The sequence below is a fragment of the Callorhinchus milii genome, unplaced genomic scaffold (assembly GCF_018977255.1).
Source record: "Callorhinchus milii isolate IMCB2004 unplaced genomic scaffold, IMCB_Cmil_1.0 Scaffold18, whole genome shotgun sequence".
Classification (NCBI taxonomy): Eukaryota; Metazoa; Chordata; class Chondrichthyes; order Chimaeriformes; family Callorhinchidae; genus Callorhinchus; species Callorhinchus milii.
Genome location: NW_024704759.1, coordinates 6,399,198 through 6,422,466, shown reverse-complemented (window position 1 = coordinate 6,422,466; position 23,269 = coordinate 6,399,198). Strand labels below are relative to the sequence as shown.

General features: G+C 47.4%; 1 protein-coding gene across 1 annotated transcript; it reads right to left on the bottom strand.

Moving 5' to 3' along the window:
• Window positions 1-513: 513 nt before the first annotated feature.
• Window positions 514-21,143, bottom strand: LOC103191371 (tumor necrosis factor receptor superfamily member 5). The gene is made up of 9 exons (XM_007912365.2): window positions 21,023-21,143; window positions 12,733-12,817; window positions 11,873-11,998; window positions 10,644-10,781; window positions 9,702-9,798; window positions 8,807-8,859; window positions 6,227-6,331; window positions 5,839-5,876; window positions 514-2,925 (listed from the first exon to the last, which is right to left on the bottom strand). Exons 1-9 carry the CDS (start codon window positions 21,065-21,067, stop codon window positions 2,695-2,697), a joined length of 918 nt encoding a protein of 305 aa, XP_007910556.1. The 5' UTR covers window positions 21,068-21,143; the 3' UTR covers window positions 514-2,694.
• Window positions 21,144-23,269: the final 2,126 nt, after the last annotated feature.

Below are 23,269 nucleotides of genomic sequence, written 5' to 3'. Positions count from 1 at the left end.
TTTGGGGGGGTCAGTCGGACGTTTGACACACGGGGTACTTAAGAGTAAACCAAAAAACTGAGAGTTACACATATGTACAGTTCCCATGCATAGAAATTTCCCTGTGATTGGAAATGAAATGCACTCTCTCTCCCTGCAGGGATACATCCTGCTCACCTAATTCTTGGCCAGAGAGAATGTGGACTCTTATCGGTTAAAATCGCTACCTGGCAAGCTTCCCACAGCTCGTCCAGCTAGAACCACCTTATGTGCGAGGCATTTGGCTTGCTTAACAGGAGCTGTATCGGATGAATCTCTGTCTATGAGTCAAGCTGGATGGTCTGTCATCAACAGAGAATAGGAATACTCCAACCCGCCTGGCTCAGGAACCAGACTACTGAGACCACCACAGAGGGTTGACTTGATTACAACAATCTGTGGCCACACATGTCATCTTGGAGCCAGCTCAGTCCGAAGGAGACCCTGCTTACTTCTCTGGGGGAAAGGGAGGAAGGTGTACAACGAAGCATTTCCTGGTGTCCATCCAAATGTCTATTCCAATTCATATTTACTTACAGCTAAAATTTTCAGTATGTACTCCCGAGTGACAGGATAACAAACAGAGGCCCCGTTTTACATTTAGATTGTATATCGCAACATCCCTGAGACAGAATCAGCACCAGACTATTCATAACAGTGACACTGGCTAAGGTACTACATTACTCCACAAGTAAAAACAGTCTCCTTACTAGAGACTAGACGAACAGCACTTCACCATCGAGTGAGGAGGAGGAGCCTGTAGATTGCTCTAATTCTACAATTTCTTTACAATGAGCTACACTCTGTGAAATCGCACCAGTTGATGAGGGAATGGGCGAAACCCAAAGCTGAGAAATTCTACGAGATCTTAGCCTTAAGAGTGTTCTCTTAAAATTTAAGAATTGTGCGAAATTTTGGAAAATTCTTAATTCCGTCTTAGTTTGGAAGGAGGTTTTCTTATAAAAAGGTGAGCGGTAAACCGAGGTTTCCAAATAAAGACCGAATTTTGCAACATTCCGTACAATCTTAAATGTTTTAGCCTTTGGCAATAGTGCAAATGGAGCAATGGAGAAGTGCAAGATCACAAAATTGGTTCAGATGAATAAAGACCCATCTGATATCATCCTTTCAGAATACCCACTCTATCGTTCCCCGCCATCGCAGAATCAAGCTGCTTGGAAATGAGTCCCAATATCCTGGCCTCAACCAGTCTTCCTGAACTAACCTGTTCCAGATATTAATCACCATCTTGGTAAATAAATATTTTCTGGTGTGTGTCTTGACATCTGAACATGTGTCCTGAAATAGTTGGCCCGTCCAGAAGTATTGTTCTGGGTGTCCTTTCTCAATTCCATTGAAAATGGTGTATACCTCTGAGATGCCTCCTTTCAACCTTGATCCGAGTCCAGTGACTGATCTCAACCTCCCTTGCCGGTAACCTGCTCTGGTTGTTAATTTCCCTCTGGGTGAAGAAATGAATCCCCGACACACAGCAGATGTCAGGAATTGAAACCCATCCTTGTAGCCAGAGTTCAGCATTACACACAGTAACTATAACACTTAATATTCAGAGGCTTCTCGATCAAATTCAATTGAAGACTTCAATTAATATTCTGAAATTAACATTTGAAAGAACGCCCCTTGGCTCCCTTCTACCAACTGACCGTGAATGGTGTTTATTGTGGTCTCAATACCACAATCTTACAACCAACCCTCGTTCAGAGCATGGCAGGGCAGGATTGAAAACCTCTCTGGTTCTTGCGGTAAGTTTTGGAGGTAAATTCCTCTGTGCACCAGTCCAGGTGCGTCAATTCTATTTTCGCTTAACGAAAGAGTGTTGAAAGGCTCTGTAGTGAAAACATTTCTCCTCAGATGTCTCAGTACAGATCTAACCTGAGAGCTTACTGGTCTGTGCAGCATGATTTTTTTTTAACAAATGTGATTTTTTTCCAATGTTGTCAGAATTGCAGTGTATCCCTGTGACACATCTCAAGTCATTTCATCCGCAGATTTAGGATGGGTGGATCCCGGTTTGAACAGCAATGGATCCACTCAGCTCTTCAAATGATTCAGGCTGAGAGAATAGAGGTTAGGCTGATGTGTGGTGAATCGAGGCAATGGTGATAGTTGACTGGCTTGTCCATGAGACTTGAAAACACTGACAATGTCCTCAGTCCTCTGAGCCATGGTCCGAATGGATTGTAGGGTGGCCCAAACAGCATTGTTGTGATTCTTACCAGTGTTTAGTGGAACCATTTGCCCTGTGTTATGAAAAGTCAACTTTACCCAAACCCAACTTTGAATAAAAGTTTGACATCACGAATCTTCAGCACCTTTAAATAGAAATCCAGTCAATTCAACAGATTTAGGTCAACCAATGACAACTTCAACCCATCCTTGTAGCTGAGAACGTGGATCTGGTTTTGGATGTGGCCTTTGCCCTTGGGAACGTCGATTTCACAAGACACAAATCGATAGAAGAGAAATGCTCATTACCCCCACAGAGGGCCGGGCAAGAATAATTAAACGGATCAACCTTCTTGTCCCTCCACCACATTGCCCAGGTTGAGCTTACCACCTTTTAGCTGTGCTCCAAAGAGCCACCCTCCCTTTTTGTTCTTGAGACGTCCTCCCGACATGAAGGGCGCTATATAAATGTCATTTGTTGTTGTTGCTCTAGCTCCTGGGGTAACTGGCCTGCTCCTGCTCTGGGAGATGGCTCTCTTTGCCATCCTCTTGAGAGGCAGTGACCAAGATGCACCTGACCTGCCCTGGCATCTGGGTCTCCGGAACTGGGATCGAGGTTTCCTCCACATTCGGGTCTCGAGCACAGCCATTAGAATCAAGCAAAACAACACGGACGTCGTTGTTATTTTCTTTAGCGTGGGGTTGGGCCACTTGCTTAGTCTGTGGAAACATTGACAGACCAGTTAGCGTTAGAACGTAATATATCCCATAACATTATGGAATAAATCACACAGTGTTGAAATATACCGACTTGGTATATTTCAAACAGCAATCAAATGTTCCAGAAGGTTTGACAGCTAAATGGTTAAAAGTAGCTTTGCTGAACGGGCTGAGGTTGAGGTTAGCTTCTGATAACATTGCATATTTTCCTGGGAAGATGTTCACTCCTCTGAGATAATGAGCCCTTAACATAGATGTAACAACAATGGACCACAAAAAGCAAAGGCTGCAGCCTCAGGCACCTGCTTATCTCAAGGCTGAGAAACAAGCAGACCGGGGAAGTTGTCCATATCTAAGTTGTCCATATCTATATATATATATATATAAGTTGTCCTTATCTTTCTGTGTGCAAAGCAGCCCTGCGAAGGGTGGGGGCCTCTCTGTGACCAGGGAAGCTGGAGTTAGAAACACATAAAAGAAAGATGTAACTTTGAAATAGTTGGGAGTTGTGCAGAGGGTCAGCGCACTTCCCAGTGGAATCGATATCGATTCTACTGTATCTATGTATATGTACAGGGGTGAGGGAATTTACCTCCAGTAAGAAAGTGACCATGAAAAGTGAAAGAGGAGGGGGAGTGGGTAATATGTTTTCGATTCTGTTTGCTAGGCAGAGAAGTAGTAACAGTAGTAGTGATTTAGAGTGAGGTGCTGGGCTAAGAGCTGGTTGTTTCTGTTGGGTTTCCAGGAGCCACTCTCTGTGATTCTGTGTGATAGTTCTGTGATCTCTCCAGTGTATGTCAAGGTGTGATCCCAGATCTACTGTTTAGTCTGGAGTACAAAACAGTGCCTGGATATGTGCTGGCATCCCTGTCTGGTCAGTGTTTAAGACAGTACTGGGGATTGTCTTTATGTGAGTTGTTGACACTATATCATCAGTACTAAGGTCTGCAAGGTACTGCAGCTATACCTGAGGAGCGATTCCAGAGGCTGAACGCCATACCGGTCGGTGCTGGTTAAAAGACAGTGCTGGGGATTGTCTGTCTTCCGAAGTTTTGTGTTACAGAATCAGTTGTCCCTGAGGGATTTCCAGGGACTGATCTCTGCTGTGTATTTTGAGGTGTGTTGTTCATCTGGAGTACTGAGCCACACCTGAGTGCATGCTGCGTGGTAAATGTTTTGCTCACATAGATGTGTTGTATTGTTATTCTGTTGTTATAAGTAGTATAATTTGATTATAGATTGTTAAACCTTATGTTTCATCTTGGGCAATAAACTCTATACTCTTACCACCACCTGTCGAATTATTAACAACAGGTAGTTCGGGACATATGCGCATGCGACCGCCAAGAAGGTGGAAGGTGCACTAGATGGGCCTTGGTCTTTTTTCCCCATAGTATTTCTTATGTTCTTATGTAGAGAATGGGGCACAAATAGCGTGCTGTAAAATAACTCTGAGAGTTACATCCCCTGATTAAACTGCTCATGAAGTACACAACACCTATGGTGATGCATATGCCAGTAATTTATGGCAATGTGTTAAGGCAGTAACTATAGCATTATCTTATGGCACTATGGTACCTTATAGCAGTACTGGGTCCTAAGGAATTCTATGTTACCCACAACAAATTTTTGTTTTAAACAAATTTGGGGGTTTTCCAATGTTGTCGGAATTGAGGTATGTCCCTGTCATGTATCTCATCTCAGTCGCTCAGTTGATCTATAGAAATTAGGCTGAGGGAATCCAGGTTTAAATCTCAATGGATCCACTCACCTCTTCAAACGATTCAGGATAATACAAGGAGTGTCAGAATACAGTAAAAACTCACATAAGTCTTATTTTTATAAATCGCATCATCTCCTAAGTCATACACGCATCTGAGTCCCATTCAGTTTCTTAACAAAAAAAACATTTTTTTTTGCAGATTTCTTTGCACTAATTGTATTTTATAAAGCAAATCATCTCCAAACTTGTAAAACCGTTACCGCATTTACCGACTCCATTGAACTGCGGGAAATGAAGTTGTGACCAGTTGACACAGGCGCATTTACCAGTTGCATTGAAGTACGTATGTGCAGTGAATGTAGATTATTGATTCAATCGGATTTTATACGATTTACGCAAATTTGCCCATAACTCATACTCCACAGAAGTCATATTAAATATTACGGTCCCAATTGATACACCTTGGCGCCTCCCTACCTCTCCGACCTCCTCACTCCCCAATCCACCACCCGGCGCCTCCGCTCGACTGGCACCAGCCTCCTGCTCGTCCCTCACATCCTCCACCCACCATCGGCGGTCGCGCTTTAAGCCACTATGCCACGAATCTCTACAACACTCTCCCGCAAGTCCCGCCTGAAAACTTTCCTCTTCGACCGTGCTTACAGCCACCTCCCCTGGCTCTGAGTCAGACTCCGCCACTGTTAAGCGGTCTGAGATGCTATCCTGCGTGGAGGGTGCTATGTAAGTGCGAGTTGTTGTTGTTGTTGTTGATACGACTTGTGGAAGTTTTGCTTTATTATACATAAGCCTCAAACTAAATGTGCTGCCACTGGCACAGAGCCTGAAAGCATTCAGTCACACAGTGCACGGCAGAAAACCACACCCTTTCCCGTAAATGATGAAATGATGAGAACGAGGAGAGTCAGAGATGCAAGCACTGGACAATTTAAAACGAATAGTATCAGGGTTCCCCCACCCCTCACTGTTTTTATTTCCCCCCCCCCCCAACAAAATGTTGGTTTTCGAATGTGGATGAGGTGAGGGACCCTAATACTGCGCATTGTCTACACAGCATAACACGCTCGAGATCCGCACAGTTTGATAAATATCACGACCACCCCAACCCTTCCTCCAAAACTCCCCCCACCACCCTCTCCCCCCCCCCGCGCCCCCCTTCCCGTGTGACGTACCTTTCCCAGGAGACTTCCCGGCCATTTCTTGAGGGAATCTACACGCACACACAGTCACAAACAAAAGAGATTGTTTTTGAACAAAGAAAAGTATTGTGCCTCGAGCGATTGCACAAGTTTTAGAATTAACACAGTGTCTGTTTATATCACAATATTCCGCGACTGGAATTGTGGTTACATTTGAAATCCCCCTTTTCCCTGGAATCTCTCCGTCAGATAAGCATTTACCTGCTTTCTATTCCCAGGCCTTCTATTCTGGAGGCCAAATTCAAAGTGCTTTAGCACTTTTCCACCCTAAAGTGTTTAAGCACTGTGAGTCCCTACCCTGCGTGCAAATTGTTGTTGATGTAGAGAACCTATGACCGAGTGAGAACAGCGCCAGACGTACCTGTCATGTAGAAGCCTCCCCCGATGAGAGCCACAAGAACTACGAGCAAGACTCCGACCACAATAGCGGCAGTGATGCCAGCTGATAGGACAGTGTCGGGGTTGCCTGGGATAAAGGCAGATGCTCATTTAGTCAGGATTTTTGCACGGAACAGCTTGAGGTCAGTGACTGAATATAATAACAATAATAATCCTTGCATTTGATATAGCGCCTTTTCACCTCTTTCAGACGTCTCAAAGCGCTTCACAGAATATACTGTAAAGTGAATTGACTGTATGTTTCGCGGACGAAATACGACAGACAATTGCACACAGCAGTGTCCCATAAACAGTCATGGATTAAGTGACCACATTTTTTTTTGATATAAAGGAATTATTACCCTCGGAAAAGCCATCCGCCAATCGACTAACAACCGGGTTACTACTTACTGCTAGGTAAACCGAGGCGTGTGGCGTAAGGAAGCTTACCTAAAGTTTCTCCCCACCCGGGAATTAAACCCGTATCCTGTCGCCTGTGAGATGTGGAGTAAGGAAACTTGCTCAATGTTTCACCCTACCAGGAATCAAACCCAATTCCTCTCACTTGCTGCATGCTCCCTCTTGGTGACATCATCCGCAGACATGGGGTCAACTTCCACATGTATGCGGATGACACCCAACGCTCTCTCTGCCTCCACCCTCGACTCCAGGACCACTGCTCTCCTGACAGAATGTCTGTCGGACATCAAGTCCTGGATGAGAGCTAACTTTCTACTGTTGAAAGTCAACAAGACCGAGGCCCTCCTGACTGGCTCCCTACTGAGTGCCTCCTCACCATCCAAGGATACACACTCCATCTTATTAAGCCAGTCCAGAACCTTGGTTTCTTGTTTAACCCTCAACTATCCTTTCTACCCCACATCCATGTCATGACCCGCTCTGCCTTCCCCCACCTCTGCAACATCTCCTGGCTCCTCACTGCAGGGCACCAAGACCCTCATACACACATTCATAACATCCAGGCTCGACTACGCAAGCTCGCTGCTTGTCAGCCTCCCCAACTCCTCCTTCCATAGGCTGCAGATCATCCAGAACTCTGCAGCCCGTGTCCTCTGCCGCACAAGGCTCCGTGACGCTATCACCCCCATCTTCGGCTGACTCAACTGGATTCCCATCACACAGAGGATACAGTTCAAGATCCTGGTCCTCACCTTTAAAGCTTTCCATGGCCTTGCTCCCCCCCTACCTCTGCGACCTTCTAACCCCCTACCATCCTGCTCGCTCCCTCCGCTCAGCGGGCTCCGGCCAGCTTCACCTCCCCCGCCTCGCCCGCCCACTATCCTGCTTCCTCCCCTGTCCTCCACCCTCCCCGACCCCCGACTCGGGTCCATAACTCTGTCTGTCCAGCGCCTTGGGACGTCCTCCCGACATGAAAGGCGCTTTACAAATGTAATTTTGTTGTTGTTGCCCCTGCTGCAAGGCGATTGCTTTAACCACTAAGCTACAGGACTCCACGAATGACTCACGTATACATACTCTGATACAAAACGCTCTCTCACACATATTCTCTGATTCATACATGCACATACATACCCTTGATACGAAACACGCACACTCTGATACAAACATACGCAGAGATACAATTCACACGTACACGCACAGATAATAATAATAATAAAATAATAATAATCCTTGCATTTGATATAGCGCTTTTCACGTCAGGAGGACGTCCCAAAGCGCTTCACAGAACACACTGTAAAGTGAATTGACTGTATATTTGTGGGCGAACGCAGCAGCCAATTGCGCACAGCAATGTCCCACAAACAGTCGTGGATTGAAAATGACCAATTTATTATTGTTTTTGGTTTTGGAGGGATTATTATTAGGCTCTGTGTGGAGTAAGGAAACTTGCCCAAGGTTTCGCCCTCTGCCTGGAATTGAACTCAGGTCTCTCGCTCGCAAAGCGAGTGCTCAACCACTGAGCTACAGGACTCCACAATACAATACACACAAACAAATACACAACGCACACACATTCAATACACACTACAAATATGCACACACGATACACAAGTATAAATATATACACACATACCGATACATATGTACACATGCACACACATACTTACTCACTCACGGATACAATACACACACTTACATACACAAAGTGTTAGAACAGATAACAGTACCACTGAAAACAAAGCAACAATGCAAACCATTATCTATAGACACACGGGAAATTTGATAACACCACAACAAGCTGGAGAGGCTGCACCACGTGAGAAATATACATATAAAAGCCTGCTGGCACTTAGCATCGACATTGACACAAGAGTGACCCCTGAGGGATCACCGAGTGACTGACAAGTGATCTTGCGAACTGTCAATTCACTTCTGTGTAAAGGAATGCTTCAAGGAATCTGCTTTTCACAGCCCTGAACCGGTCTTCCCTTTTCCCTGCTGCCTTGGGCATATCTGAACATGCTGTTTGTGGTTTACTTTCTCCGCTCCGGTCAGAATCCTTTCAGATGTCCCTCTTGTCTTCTCGTTTCGTGTGAGTCAGTGCTGACCGCAGCCTACGCAGTGCCTCTATGGTACTTACATATCACATCGCTTGTTGTGTTACCCGGCTTCAGCTGTCCCTTTGGCCCACAGCTAAAAGGAGAGAAAAATATTTTACTGGGTTTAAAAGATGATTCCATTCTAGAAGTGGCAATTACATTAAGGTTCAAACCATCCCATCATTTCAGCTCTAATAATAAGAAGAATCGTTGCAATAGATATAGCGCCAGATCATCTCATTGAGACGTCTCAAAGTGCCTCACAGAATATATTTAGTGAATTTACTGTATATTTTGTGAGTGATCATAAAATCATAGAATTATACAGCACAGAAGGAGGCTATTTGGCCCATTGTGTCTGTGTGGGCTCTTTGAAAAGAGCTCTCCAAATCAATCCCACTCCCCCGCGCTCTCCCCATAGCCCTGCAAACTTGTCCTCCCCAAATAATTATCTATTTATCGATAAAATTACTTTATTAATAAAACTACATTAGTGATAAAATGTCAGTTACACTCCTTCCCCTGATAACGGTTTTAAAAAGGTAACGCACAGCTCAAGCCACGTTTGATGAGCCAATTACCGAGATCAAAATTTACTCCATTTTGCAATACTGAAGTTGATTTGCAAATTTTGCAAAACAATTTGCATTTATATAGAGCCTTTCACATCTCGATCCAATACAATACACACAACACAATGTACACTAACATAGCACCTTTCATATTTACAGCACCTCGAGCACCCAAGCCTGGGTGGGAAATGACTGAAAGTGCAATCAAAGAGCTGAAGCATGAAACAGGTTGAGGCGTGAAGGGAGTGGGGGGAGGGAAGATGAGAGAATCTGGTGTGGGATTGCTCGCCAGGTTAAAGCAGTAAACAGATGGCTGGCATGAGCAACGCACATTCATGACACATTCAAACCAGGAGTTACTTACTCTGTCCATGGTTTGCACGGTGCCACTGCACAGGAGACGTCGGAGTAAAAGCCAGGCTGGCACGGCTTACATTCGGTGTCCTTCGGCCAATGATCATCTGCAGGGAGCAGGGGGAATAAAATCACAATCAGTCATTGTAAAACCCATTGAAGTCTTTGTAATAATGATAATCCTTGTATTTGATATAGCGCTCTATCACAGCATCAAGACATCTCAAGCCGCTTCACAGAATATATTGTAAAGTGAATTGATTATGTATTTTGTGGGAGAAACTCAGCCAATTGAGCACAGCAGTGTCTAACAAACAGTCGTGTTTGGAGGGATTATTACCCCCGGAAAGCGATACGACAATTGATTAACAATCGGGTTCCTATTTGCTGCTAAGAAAGTGAATGATTACATTTATCAGGGGGACAATGTACAGGTGTCCACAAAGTCCTGTTACGTTTTCTTACACTGAATTTTTATTTTCTGTTGCGGATGAGTCGAGTATAACAATGTCCGACACCAGTAACTTCCTCCTTATTCCATCCACGTTACAGAAGATATCGTGCTGAACGTGGTAACGGATCATTATCTGCCATGAAAACGATGGCACTCACACAACCATATCAATCCTCTGAACATCTGAATACGGTCAAACACTTGCACTGAACACAATTAAGCGCTTCTAAATACAATATCAGCAGTCTTCCACACATTTCAGTTGTTGGTCAGTGCACTGTGTAAAATGGGAGTAACAGGACTTTGTGAACACCCTATACATTGTGAAGTGAATTAACTGAGTGATCGTAGGTGAATGCCTGTGACTTGTTGGGAGGCTTGTTTGTAAACTGCCAGTGTCTGGCTGTTTGCCCCACCATCTGCCTGCTACCACCTTCTAAAGTTACATTCAGATGAGCCCAAAACAATTGAGCCTTTACTTTGGTTCGACGCCTTTACCTGGTGCCACCAGTTCTTCATTGGGGGTGTCATCCATACAAACTTCACAGTCCTTATTAGCGCAGTGCTTTCCTACTGCACATCTACAGACTGTGTTGTGCGTCGTGTCGCCCTCTGAGTCCGTCTCAAAGCCTCCGTCTGAGCAAATCAAAGATAACAGGTTAAATACCTTTGTTGGCACAGCATTGTGTTGGTAAGTGTGCAGCAACAACAAGATTACATTTGTATAGCGCCTTTCACTTCGGGAGAACGTCCCGAGGTGCTGGACAGCATACAGCATTTCAGACCTGAGCTGGGGTGAGAGAGGGAGAAGGGAGGGGAGGGGAAGTGGGGGGGGGGCGATGGCATGGTCGAAGAGGAGGGTTTTGAGGTGAGACTTGGAAGGAGGCTAAGGAGGGGGCGAGGCGGAGTGAATGGGGGATGGAATTCCAGAGGTTGGAGGCAGAGTGGCTGAAGGCTCTCCTGCCAATGGTGGGGCGGGGGCGTGGAGCAGGCCGGAGCCGGCTGAGCGGAGGGAGCGGGAAGGTTGGTAAGGGGTTAGGAGGTCGCAGAGGTAGGGTGGGGGGAGACCATGGAGGGCTTTGTAGATGAGGACCAGGATCTTGAACTGGATCCTCTGAAGGATAGGGAGCCAATGGAGTCGGGCGAGAATGGGCTGGTGTTGAGGTTGGGTATTCAGGCTTTGTTGAACTACTGGCATTTTTTCCCTCATCTCAGTTGAGCCAGAAGCCTAGCGTCAGACAACTGGACGAGAAACCAGGTCATGATAACGAGTGCTGAGATCGCTGCTCAGATAAACCTCCTAGACTCAAGGTGTAGACACCTACTGAACACACACAATGTAATTTATATTCACACAGCATCGGGAGGACGTCTAAAAAGAAATCCACACAGCTGGGCTGGGCGCCTGAGCTGGGGGGAGTTGGGGGTTGAGGAAAGTGGGGAGAGGCGACTGAAATCACGGTCAAAGAAAGCAGGTAAGTCTTGAGATGGGCTTTGAATGTGGGGATGGATGGATGGATGGATGGAGAAAGTGGAGAAAGAGAGGGAGGGGAAGAGAGAGAGGGGGAGAGAGAGGGAAGGAGGGAGGGAGGGAAGGATGGGGAGGGGGCAGTTCGGAGGGCCTCCTGGATGGGGCAGCTCTTAACTGATCCTTGGCCTCTGATGTGCAACCCATTCACACAAAGTGTCACCAGTGGTGCAGGGATTAGACCAGGGCGGGTGCTTACTTGGGTCACAGTTGGTGTGTCGTCGGCAATGATCGAGCATGTTCCAGTCAGACTGGTAATGGTGTGGCTCACACCCTCTGCAATCTGTCTCAACTTTCCGGGTGCACTCTTTCTCCATGTAGCTACCTGTAACATTGAACAGAACAAATAGCAAACTAGCGTAGAGAGAATAGGGGGCTTGCAGGAGCCCCCAAGAGTCAGCAGATTTGATCGAGTCTCTGGTCTTAATGCCATGTTTTCCTTTCTTCTCCAAGCACGCACTGTCACAAGCTGTGTCGTGTGTGCAGCTCGATGGGGAAGAGATATTCTACAGATTTAGCAACATTGGGGTCAATCATGCACTGATCACTAAAAATATTGATCACCTGGATTAGATTCCAGCCTGTAACTCACTCTCAGGGTCCAATCACCCACAAAATACACTTGACAATATATTCTGTGAAGCTCTTTGAGACATCTTAATGACATGATAAGGCACTATATCAAATGAAAAACTATTATTATATTATTATTGTTATATTATTCTATAATATAAGCCATTCAATTAGATTCCAGCCTATGACTCAATCTGTGGATCAAATATTATTCTATTATATTATTATCATTAGCGGCCAACCTTGCAATACTGTGCAAGATAATTGCATTTGGCTGAAGATTCACATATTATTCCCCCCACAAACACCTACACACACACACACACACACACACACACACACACAGAACCCTTCAAATTAAGACTCCAGCCTCTAGGTCATGCCCAGAGATCCATTATTCTGTACATAATCTGCCCAAGCCCTTCAATTTGATCCCAGCCTGTAAATTAGTCCAATCTTATCGACCATCTCTGGGTAAGGACTTACCAGGCGGGCATTTAGTACAGCAGCGGGCAACCTTGTAATATTGCGTGAGACTGTTGCATTTGGCGGAGGATTCACAGAAGTACAGCTGGAATAGAAGAGCAAACACACCATTAGGAAACACCTGAATGCATTTCACCAACCTGCTGTAACGTAATAATAATAATCCTTGCATTTGATATAGCGCTTTTTACATCGGGAGGACGTCCCAAAGCGCTTCACAGAACACACTGTAAAGTGAATTGACTGTATATTTGTGGGCAAACGCGGCAGCGGTAATGGCTTGGGTGCTTGCCTCAAAAGAAAATGGCTCATTCAATCCACGACTGTTTCATAGAATTATATAGCACAGAAGGAGGCCATTCGGCCCATCATCTCTGTGCCGGCTCTTTCAAAAGAGCTATCCAAATCAATCCCACTACCCCGCTCTCTCCCCAGAGTCTTGCAAACTTGTTCTCCAAAAATAATTATCTACTCGTCTCTTAAAAGCTGTTATCGAATCGGCTTCCACCACCCTTTCAGGCAATGCATTCCATATCCGAACAACTCGCTGTGTGAAAAAATTTCTCCTCACCTCCCCTCTGTTTCTTTTAGCAACTATTTTAAAATCGATGCCCTCGGGTTACCCTCAGGTCTAACCAGTGTTTTATAAAGGTCCATCATAACTTCCTGACTTTTGTATTCTATGCTCCCATTCATAAAGCCTAGTATACTATACACTTTTTTTAAGCAGCTTTATCTACCGTCTTGCCGCCTTCAAAGATTTATTTATATGAACCCTCAGGTCTCCCTGTTTTTTCACCCCCTTTATGATTGTACCATCAGCTTATATCGCCTCTCCTCATTCTTCCTCCCAAAATGCATCACTTTGCATTTATCCACATTAAACTTTATCTGCCACACGTCTGCCCACTTTACCAGTCTGTCTATGTCCTCTTGCAGTCTGCTACTATCCTCCTCACTGTTAGTTTTCAGGCTTGTTAGACACGCGTTGCCTTTAACAAATCGTGTTGGCTGTCCTTTTTTAACCCATATTTTCCCAAAGGAAAATTTTGTGTGTCCCGGATTATAGTCTCCAGAAGTTTCCCCAGTCGTTTGGCTGACTGACCTGTAATTCCCAGATTTATCCTTCTGCCCCTTTTTTTATACAGAGGAGTAACATTTGCAACCCTCCAGTCCTCCGGCAACACTCAGGTGTCCAAGGAGATTGAAAGATTGTGGCCAGAGCCTCCGTTATTTCCACCCTTACTTCCCTCAGTAACCTAGGATGCATCCCATCCGGACTGGGTTACTTATCTATCTTGAGCACTGACAACCTTTTTAGTACCTCCTCTCAGTTTATTCTTATCTTATCTAATTTCTCTACCCTCTCCTCCAATACTGTGACATTGGCTGCATCCTCTTCTTTTGTGAAGACAGATGCAAAGTATTCATTCAGTATGTCAACCATGCCCTCTGCCTCCACAAGAAGATTTCCACTTTGGTCCCTAATTGGACCCATCCTACCTTCAAACAACCTTTTATTCTTTATGTGCTTATAAAATACCTTAGGTTTTGTTTTTATGCTACCCGCTAATCTTTTCTCATTCAATCTCTTTGTTCCTCATTTCCTTTTTCAGGTTCTCCTGTGTACTTTCTATATTCTATTTGAATATCTTCTGTATATTGGACCTGACATTTATCATAAACCTCCTTTTTCTGTTTTATTTTAATCCCAATTTCCTTAGTCATCCAGGGAGATTTGGATGCCCTACCTTTCCCCTGTGGGAATGCATTTGTTCTGTCCCCGAACTATCTCCTCCTTGAAGGCTACCCATTGCTCATTAGCTGTTCTACCTGGCAATCTTTCTTTCCAGTCCACCTTGGCTAGGTCCCTTTTTAACTCACTGAAATTAGCCCTCTTCCAATTGAGTGTCTTCACCTTTGATTGCTCCTTATCCCTTTCCATAAGTACTCTAAACCTACCGTTGTCCAGATGCTCTCCTACTGAAACCTGAACTAGATCCAACACTGTTGGATTCCCCAGAATTAGATCCAGCACTGCTTCCTTCCTTCCTCGTTGGGCTGGAAACATACTGATCCAGAAAGTTATCCTGCACACATTTCAGGAATCCTTCTCCCTCCTTGCCCTTCATACTGTTATTTTGCAAGGTCTACGTTAGGATAATTGAAGTCCCCCATTATCTATTGGTTTTGCATCTTTCTGAAATCTGCTTGCAGATTTGCTCGACTATCTGCTTTCCACTATTTGGTGATCTATAGTGTACACCTAACAAAGTAACAGCTCCCTTTCTGCTCCTTAACTCCAACTAAATAGATTCTGTTTATTGGACCCTCTAGGACATTGGCCCTTTCCACGTCTTTAATCAATATTGCCACCCCCCCATTTTCTTTTTCTTTCCCTATCCCTCCTGAATACATTGTAGCCAGGAATATTCAGCTCCCATTCCTGCCCTTATTTGAGCCAAGTCTTCGTTATTCCCATTACATCATAACCCCATGTGGTAACTTGAGCCTGCAGCTCACCAATCTTATTTGTCACACTCTGTGCATTTATGCACATGCACTCCAAAACCGACTTAGTCTGCTCTTCATTTCTCCCATGTCTAATCCCTCCTTTTTTGGGATTTATTGCATTGCTATTCCTTTCTCCCAGCCCTCTATGTAACTTATTTCTCCTCCCTGATGCTACATCCTGATTCCCTTCCCCACTCAAAATTAGTTTAAACCCTTCCCCACTAGCACTAGTTAACATCCCTACAAAGACATTGGTTCCAGCCCTGTTCAGGTGTAACCCATCCACCTTCACAGGTCCTACCTACCCCAGAACTGGTCCCAATGTTCCAGGAACCTGAATCTCTCCTTTCTGCACCATGAGGGTTTGTGGGGAACTGCTGCACGCAATTGGCTGCCGCATTTCGCCCATAAAATATACACTCAATTCACTTTACTCTGTGAAGCACTTTGAGACATCTCAATAATGTGATAAGGTGCTATATCAAATGCAAAGATTATTATGTGGAGTCCTGTAGCTTAATGATTGACCCAGGTCCTCTCAGGCAGGCGAGAGGATCTGGGTTCAATTCCCAGGCAGGGCAAACGTCGTGATGTCTCACAGCGCTTCACCTAACAGACTTCTCAACGATGTAATAAGGTGCTATATCAGATGCAAGGATTATTATATTATTATTATTGCTATTAGAAGCCAGTGACCAGGAGTAACTAATGCTCGCCACCCTGCCCATCACCTAAAGAGCAGCGTACAGTACACACAGGAACCCGGTTTCATTTAGTGGCTATAAATTTTAATGATATTGTGAAGCTCCCCCACCGCACCCCCAGAAGGCGCTGACTTAATTTCCATTTGCTGTTGGTGGAACAATGCTTGCACAGATTCACTGCCACATTTCCCCACGTAACATGTGTGAGAAGTGCTCGGACGGAGTACGAGTATGATAAGACCCTTCGGAAGCCACACTATTATTATTTTAACACAGAATGTTTCAGCACAGGAGGAGGCCATTTGTATTTTGTGTTGTCGCACTGTAAGGGCTGTCTTACACCCCTCCTCCATACCCTTGCTGCCTAGCAGATGTTTGATGAATTCCCTTTTTTGAAGCTACTTTAAAAATATTTCGTCACATTTTTTGTTTTATGAATCTTAATTTCCTCTGTAAATGCGGGCAGCTGTTCGGGCAGGGTGGGGGTAGCTGGGTAGGAAGGGACTATGATAGGATAGAAGTGAAACCCATTTTTTTTTCTCTAACCGTCCAACAATCATGTGGTTTATCGACTAAAAGCAGACATCCTACGGGAAGCTCCTGGGTATTAAATCATTTTATTTCCCAATCACTCTGTGCTTTCTCATCTCTAATTATTGAGTGTCTAGACTGCTGTAGTCTGAACGCATAGATGCAAAGTGTTGAAGGAATGAATGTGCTGAGGCCACACGAGGACAGCGTTGATTCTGAGGAACACGAGGTCTGCCTCCCCGCCCTTTAACTGATCGCAGAGTGGTTACTTGACCTGTTACACAAGGAAATGAGAGGCAACGTCACAGCTCAGGATAATAATAATCTTGCACCTTATGTTGTTGAGACGCCTCAAAGCACTTCACAGAATATACTGTAAAGTGAATTGACTATGTATTTTGCATGTGAAACGCGGCAGCCAATTAGGCGCAGCAGGGTCCCATAAACAGTCATGGATCGAGCGACCAAATCATCGTTTTATTATTTTTTTAAGGGATTTTTACTCCCGGAAAGCAATTCACCAATCAACTAACAACTGGATTCCTACTTTGCTGCTAGGTAAACAGAGGCGTGTGGCGTAAGGAAATTTACCTAAGGTTCTCCCCACCCGGGAATTAAACCCGGATCCTGTCGCTTGTGAGATGAGTGCGTTAACCATCTACTCTACATGACTCCAGGATGTGAGGGCTCTGCCAGAGGGTGTTTCCAACCCGCTGACACAGTCATGAAATGGCCTTAGTACCAGTGAGAGCGATCAACACCACGGGATAAGTGAGTTACAGGAAGGGAGCCTATCCCAGCACTGCAGTTAGCGGGAAATTTGGCATCAGGCACACCAACATTCCTTCACACCAACATTCGTGTTACCAGTCAGAGTTGTTGAGCAGAGGTTGTCCGCCTTCTGAGCCCACAGGGGATGACACGACATCATGGAGTGAGTCAGCCTGGAGGCTCCTCAACAGTTGTCTACAAAGGGAGGCACAGCCAGGGGGCTGGGTGCAGGCCGACACTTCCAATATGCATTTGACAAGACACTGCATGAAAAACTGATGTCCTGGATATCAAGAGTAAGACAAGGACATGGATTCAAAATTAGCTGAAGGGAAGGAAGATGGGGCAGTTATTTAGGGGACTTTGGTCAAAATTCAGGGGTCTGTACTAGGACTCCTCCTGTTCCTTGTATATATTAATGACCTGGATTTGCAGATCCAGTGTAAGTTTCTTAAATGCGCAGATGACAACAAGTTGGGGGTAACTGTGGAATAAGAGAAAGCAGCAAAGGTCTTACAAAGAGTGTTTAACAGGCTGTGTACACGAGCTGACAACTGGCAAATGAAGTTCAATACCGAAGCTGAAAGAGATCTAAAGGTGTTAGTTGATTCATCGTTCACCGCGTCAAAACAGTGTGAGGCAGCATTAAGCAAGACAAACAGGATCCGGGCTTATGTGGTCAAATCAGTTCTGCAGGAAACTGTCTTCCAGGTTTAATAATAGATAATCATAATAAGGCCCAGTCGAAAAGGTCCTGAGACAGGCCTTGAAGGAGGTAAGGAAAGGGGCGAGGCGGAGGGGCTCCAGGATGGAGTTCCAGATGGTGAGGATATAAAGGTTGAAGCCCTGACTGCTGATGGGTGGAGCGCGTAGGGTGGGTGAAATGAAGCAGGACAGTGCCCGCCGAGCGGAGGGAGCAGACAAGTTGGTGAAGATTTAATAGGTCGCAGAGGTTCGGCGGAGCAAGACCGTTAAAGGCAAACGATCCCACACTCCAAGCGTCAAACTGGGCTTCGTGACCCATCTTTCTCTGCTCAAGATGTGGCCTCCTGATGGGAAACAGTCAGTGTCAGCCCAGCTCGGTTTCCCACTTCAAGGGGTCAACTGTAACATCTTATTGCTCTGAGTTGAGACCAGTTATCTCGCAGCAACCTATGTCCTTCCTCCCTAAATTGCTCAGTTCCCCATTGGACAGTCACTGGAGGAAGAGGAGCAGCAGACTCACATCCTATTTCTGTCCTTCCTGTAGCAATGTCTTATGGCTGCAACTGTTACTCTCTAATATACACATAGGGTCTGTTACTCTCTGTAATAATAATAATAATCCTTGCATTTGATACAGGGCTGAAAGCGCTTCACAAAACATACTGTAAAGTGAATTGACGGTATATTTTGTGGGCAAAATACGGCAGCCAATTACGCACAGCAGTGTCCCACAAGCCGTCACGGATTTAGCGACCAAATTACCTTTATTATTTTTGTGAATCGCTTTTCCGGGGGTAATAAACCCTTCAAAAAAAAAATCAATCATTTTGTCGTTCAATCCCGACCGTTTGTGGGGCACTGCTGTGCGCTGCGTCTGCGCACGTTTCACCCGCAAAATAGACTGTGAAACTCTTTCAAGAGACGTCTCGAAGACGTAAATGAGGCGTTATATCAACTGTGAGGATTATTTGTTAACGTACACTTGAGGAACGGACAGACGGGACCTCGTCTGAAGGCCGCAGTATCCATCAGTTCCCTAACAGGCGCTCTGTACGGTCCTGAGCAGATCCATGGAATAATCCCCTCCCCATTTTATCCTATCCCTCCCACCCACCCCCTCACATTCCCCCCTCCCCCCTCCCCACTCCCCCCCCACATTCCCCCACTCCCCCCCCCCCACCCCCCCTCCCACACTCCCCCCCACACTCCCCCCTCCCCCACACTCCCCCCCCCCCCACATTCCCCCCCCACATTCCCCCCACATTCCCCCACCCCACATTCCCCCCCCCCACATTCCCCCCACCCCACATTCCCCCCACCCACATTCCCCCCACCCCACATTCCCCCCACCCCACATTCCCTCCACCCCACATTCCCCCCACCCCACATTCCCCTCCACCCCACATTCACCCCCCCCACATTCACCCCCCCCCACATTCACCCCCTCCCCACATTCACCCCCTCCCCCCCACATTCACCCCCACCCCACATTCCCCCTCTCCCCACATTCCCCCCCTCCCGGGTGGGGTGGGTGGGGGGTGTGGGGGGGGGTGTGGGGGGTGGGGGGTGTGGGGGTGGGTGGGGGGTTGGGGGGTGGAGGGGGCAGAAGGTTCCTGAAGGAGATCCACATCCCGGGATCGGGAAACTTGGCTCCGAAGCCCAGAGCAGCCGCTGACCTGGAACTCCCAAAGCGGATCATCCGCAAAAGGTCAGAGACAACGTTGGCGGAAAACGACACCGTGAAATAGCTTTACCGTAAATCACAGCGTTTCGAGGAAAGATATAAAAGGATAAACATAACACACGGTCACCCCCCAAACCCCACACCCCACACACACCCCCAAACCCCACACCCCCCCCAACCCCACACCCCACACACCCCCCCCAACCCCACACACCCCAAACCCCCCCAACCCCCAAACCCCACACCCCCCCCCAAACCCCCAACCCCACACACACACCCCAACCCCACACCCCCCCCCAAACCCCCAACCCCACACACACCCCCACCCCACACACCCCCCCACCCCACACACACACCCCAACCCCCACACACCCCCAACCCCCCACCCCACACACCCCCCAACCCCCCCAACCCCACACACACACCCCAACCCCACACCCCACACCACACACCCCAACCCCACACCCCCCCAACCCCAAACCGCCAAACCCACACCCCCCCCCCAACCCCCACCCCCACACACCCCAACCCCCACACACACCCCCCAACCCCCCCCCAAACCCCACACCCCGCAACCCCCCACACACCCCAATCCCACACACACCCCAGCCCCCACACACATCCCCAACCGCCCCCAACCCCACACACACCCCAACCCCACACCCCCCCAAACCCCACACCCCCCCCAACCCCACACCCCCCCAACCCCACACCCCCACACACACACCCCAACCCCCCCACCCCACCCCACACGCCACACCCCCCCCCAACGCCACACCCACCCACCCCCCAACCCACACACACCCCCCAACCCCCCCCCCCCTTTAAACCCCACTGTAAAGCCCCCCCTCTCCCCCCTCCCGGGAGGTGTTGATATATTTTTTATGTATTTTTCATTCCGTCTTAGAAAGATCCACTGCCAAATATTTCCCCCTTTCCTGCCCTCTCCCCCTCCCCCCCACCCCCACCCCCCCGGGGCTGTCAGGAGAGGGGGAGAGAGAGAGAGAGGGAGAGGGGGGGGGGGAGAGAGAGAGGGGGAGAGAGGGGGGAATCAGCTGCTGCGCCGTCACTGGGGATCAGCTGTAAATGTTGCCCTTCGCCAACGTAAACAAGAAATGTATCCATTTAAAGGTGTTCCCCATTAAGAAAAATGGTGACACTGAAGGTGATCCCTCAAGTCACAGACCGACATACCCCCTCTCCCCCCCACACCCCCCCCCCCCCCACCCCTCCCCGCAAACCCAGGATCCACGGGAATATTAACCCTTCCCCCCCCCCCACCCCACAACCCCACAATCCCCCCCACACCCCCACACAACATTGGGGGGAAAAACAGCAGCAAAAGGAATATCGAAGATCACTCGATCGATCAGTTAATTACCTGCATCGTCGGAATCAGCAGCAACAACATTTGTCGGAATTTCATGGTTTTTCGCCCTTCGGCTTTTGTGTAGAGACACAGAGACACAGACAGAGAGACACAGAGACACAGACAGAGACAGACAGACAGAGAGACACAGACACACACACACACACACACACAGAGAGAGAGAGAATCGCCCACTTTCCGATGTAGTCACACCAGCTGAGATGATGCCATTTCTTTCACACATATATACATATTAGATATATATATATATATATTTGCGGCGTTTTTTGGGGGTTGTTTTTTTTGGCGCAGATTTTGATTGAAAAATCCACAAATTCAGGATTCAGAGGGAGGAGGAGGAGGAGGAGGAGGAAGGGCCGTCCTGTCTGACTGCAGTGGTTTAGCAGTTCCTTCCGTGTTGGGAGATGAACGCCCACTCCACTCTCTCTCTCGCTCTCTCTCTCTCTCTCTCCCCCCCTCTGGGTGACAAGTTGGGAAGGCTGCTGAGTGGGTCGGGAGTTTGCTACCCGGTGACCTGTCGGGTTTAACCCCCTCCTGTTTCACCCCCACAAAAAAAATACGCAGTCAATTTGCTCCGCCGAACATTCCCGTCAAGCGCTCTGAGACGTCTCGACAAAGCCATAAGGACCCGATATCAAACGCGGGGCTTATTTTTTATTGTCGCTATTATTATCTCGTCCGTCCTGTCCTGTCCCGTCACCCTACTGTCCCCACCCCCAACATCCTATCAAGCTGCTCGTTAAAATGAGTCAAGAGTCCTGATCTCAGTTACCCTTCCTGGTAATCTGTTCCAGGTGTTAATTACGCTTCGAATAAAGAAAAAGACTTCCTGGTTCTATCCTGAAATTGCCCTCTACAGCCACAACGACTTGCACATGTCGCGCCCTCCACGCAGGGTAGCGTCTCAGAGCGCTTAACAGTGCCGGAGCCTGACTCCGAGCCCGTGGGGGTGGGTGGCCGTAAGCACGCTCAAAGGGGAAGGTTTTCAGGCAGGATTTAATAATAATAATAATCCTTGAATTTGATATAGAGCTTCTCACGTCTTCTGGACGTCTCAAAGCACTTCACAGACTTGAAAAAGGGGAGAGTGGGGGCAAGGTGGAGGGAATTGAGAGAGAGTGTTTCGGGGTGAAGTGGCTGATAGCGTGACCTCCGATGGTGGGACAGAGTGGGCGAGGGACGAGCGGGGGGGCTGGTGCCAGTCGAGTGGAGGAGTCGGGTGGTGGATTGGGGAGTGAGGAGGTCGGAGAGGTGCCAGGGAGTGAAGGGATTTGGACACGGGTGTGAGGATCTTGAAGTCGATCCATTCGGTGATGGGGAGTCAATGGAGCCTGGGCCAGAACTGGTGAGATGTGAGTATGGAGTTTGGTCTGAGTAAGTATGTGGGCGGCAGAGTTCTGATTGAGCCAGATTTTTTGAACAGTGGAGCTGGGGAGACCGGCGAGGAGTGTGTTTGAGTAATCCAGGCGGGAGGTGACAAACGTATGCCCGAGGGTTTCAGCTGCATTTGGGGTAAGGTACGGTCGGAGGCGGGCAATGTGGCAGAGGTGGAAGAAGGCGGTCCTGGTCAGGGACCGGATGTGGGGGAGGAACCTTTGTCCTCTTGTTCTTCTACCTTGGTGTTAAAGTTCTCTCCTTCTGAGGCCCGAAATTTCTCATGGTCTCAGCCGTAATACCGTTTTATGTTTACTCAACTGCAAACCCTAAACTGTCCTTCCACCATGAAAGGCTCTATAGAAATGTAAATATTTAATGTGTATTGTCACACAGTTGTCTTACAAATGATCTTATACCAATCTTGTGTCAGTCTGGTATAGTGGTCCGACTCTCGTCTCTGAGTCAGAAGGTTGTGGGTTCAAGCCCCACGTCAGGACTTGGAATCATATAGCCTAAGCTGGTATTCCAATGCAGCGCTGCGGGGCGGGGGGTGCAGGGTGGGGGGCCGGGGTTGCACTGTCAAAGTTGCAGTCCTCTGAGTGAGACAATAAACCTGTTCAGATGGACATTAAAGATTCCAGGGCATTATTAGAAAAGAGAAGGGAGTTTCTTTCCCCCCCGGTATCCTGACCAGCAATCCGCCAAATAAAATTGGCCACTCCCCACTTACATTCCCTTGCACCTCCCGACCGAACCGACGAGGGAATGAAGTGATCTGAAAACGAGTGAAAGGATCTTGAAATCAGTCTGTTGAGGAGTAAGATATGAGCAGGTCGGAGAGGTAGGGAGGTGCCGGCGGTG

Coding starts and splice junctions, on each gene's coding strand:
- LOC103191371 (XM_007912365.2), bottom strand. CDS start 21,067: ATGAAATTCCGACAAATGTTGTTGCTGCTGATTCCGACGATGCAG. Junction 12,818..21,022: donor TGCTGATTCCGACGATGCAG/GTAATTAACTGA, acceptor CTTCTATTCCAG/CTGTACTTCTGTGAATCCTC. Junction 11,999..12,732: donor CTGTACTAAATGCCCGCCTG/GTAAGTCCTTAC, acceptor TCAATGTTACAG/GTAGCTACATGGAGAAAGAG.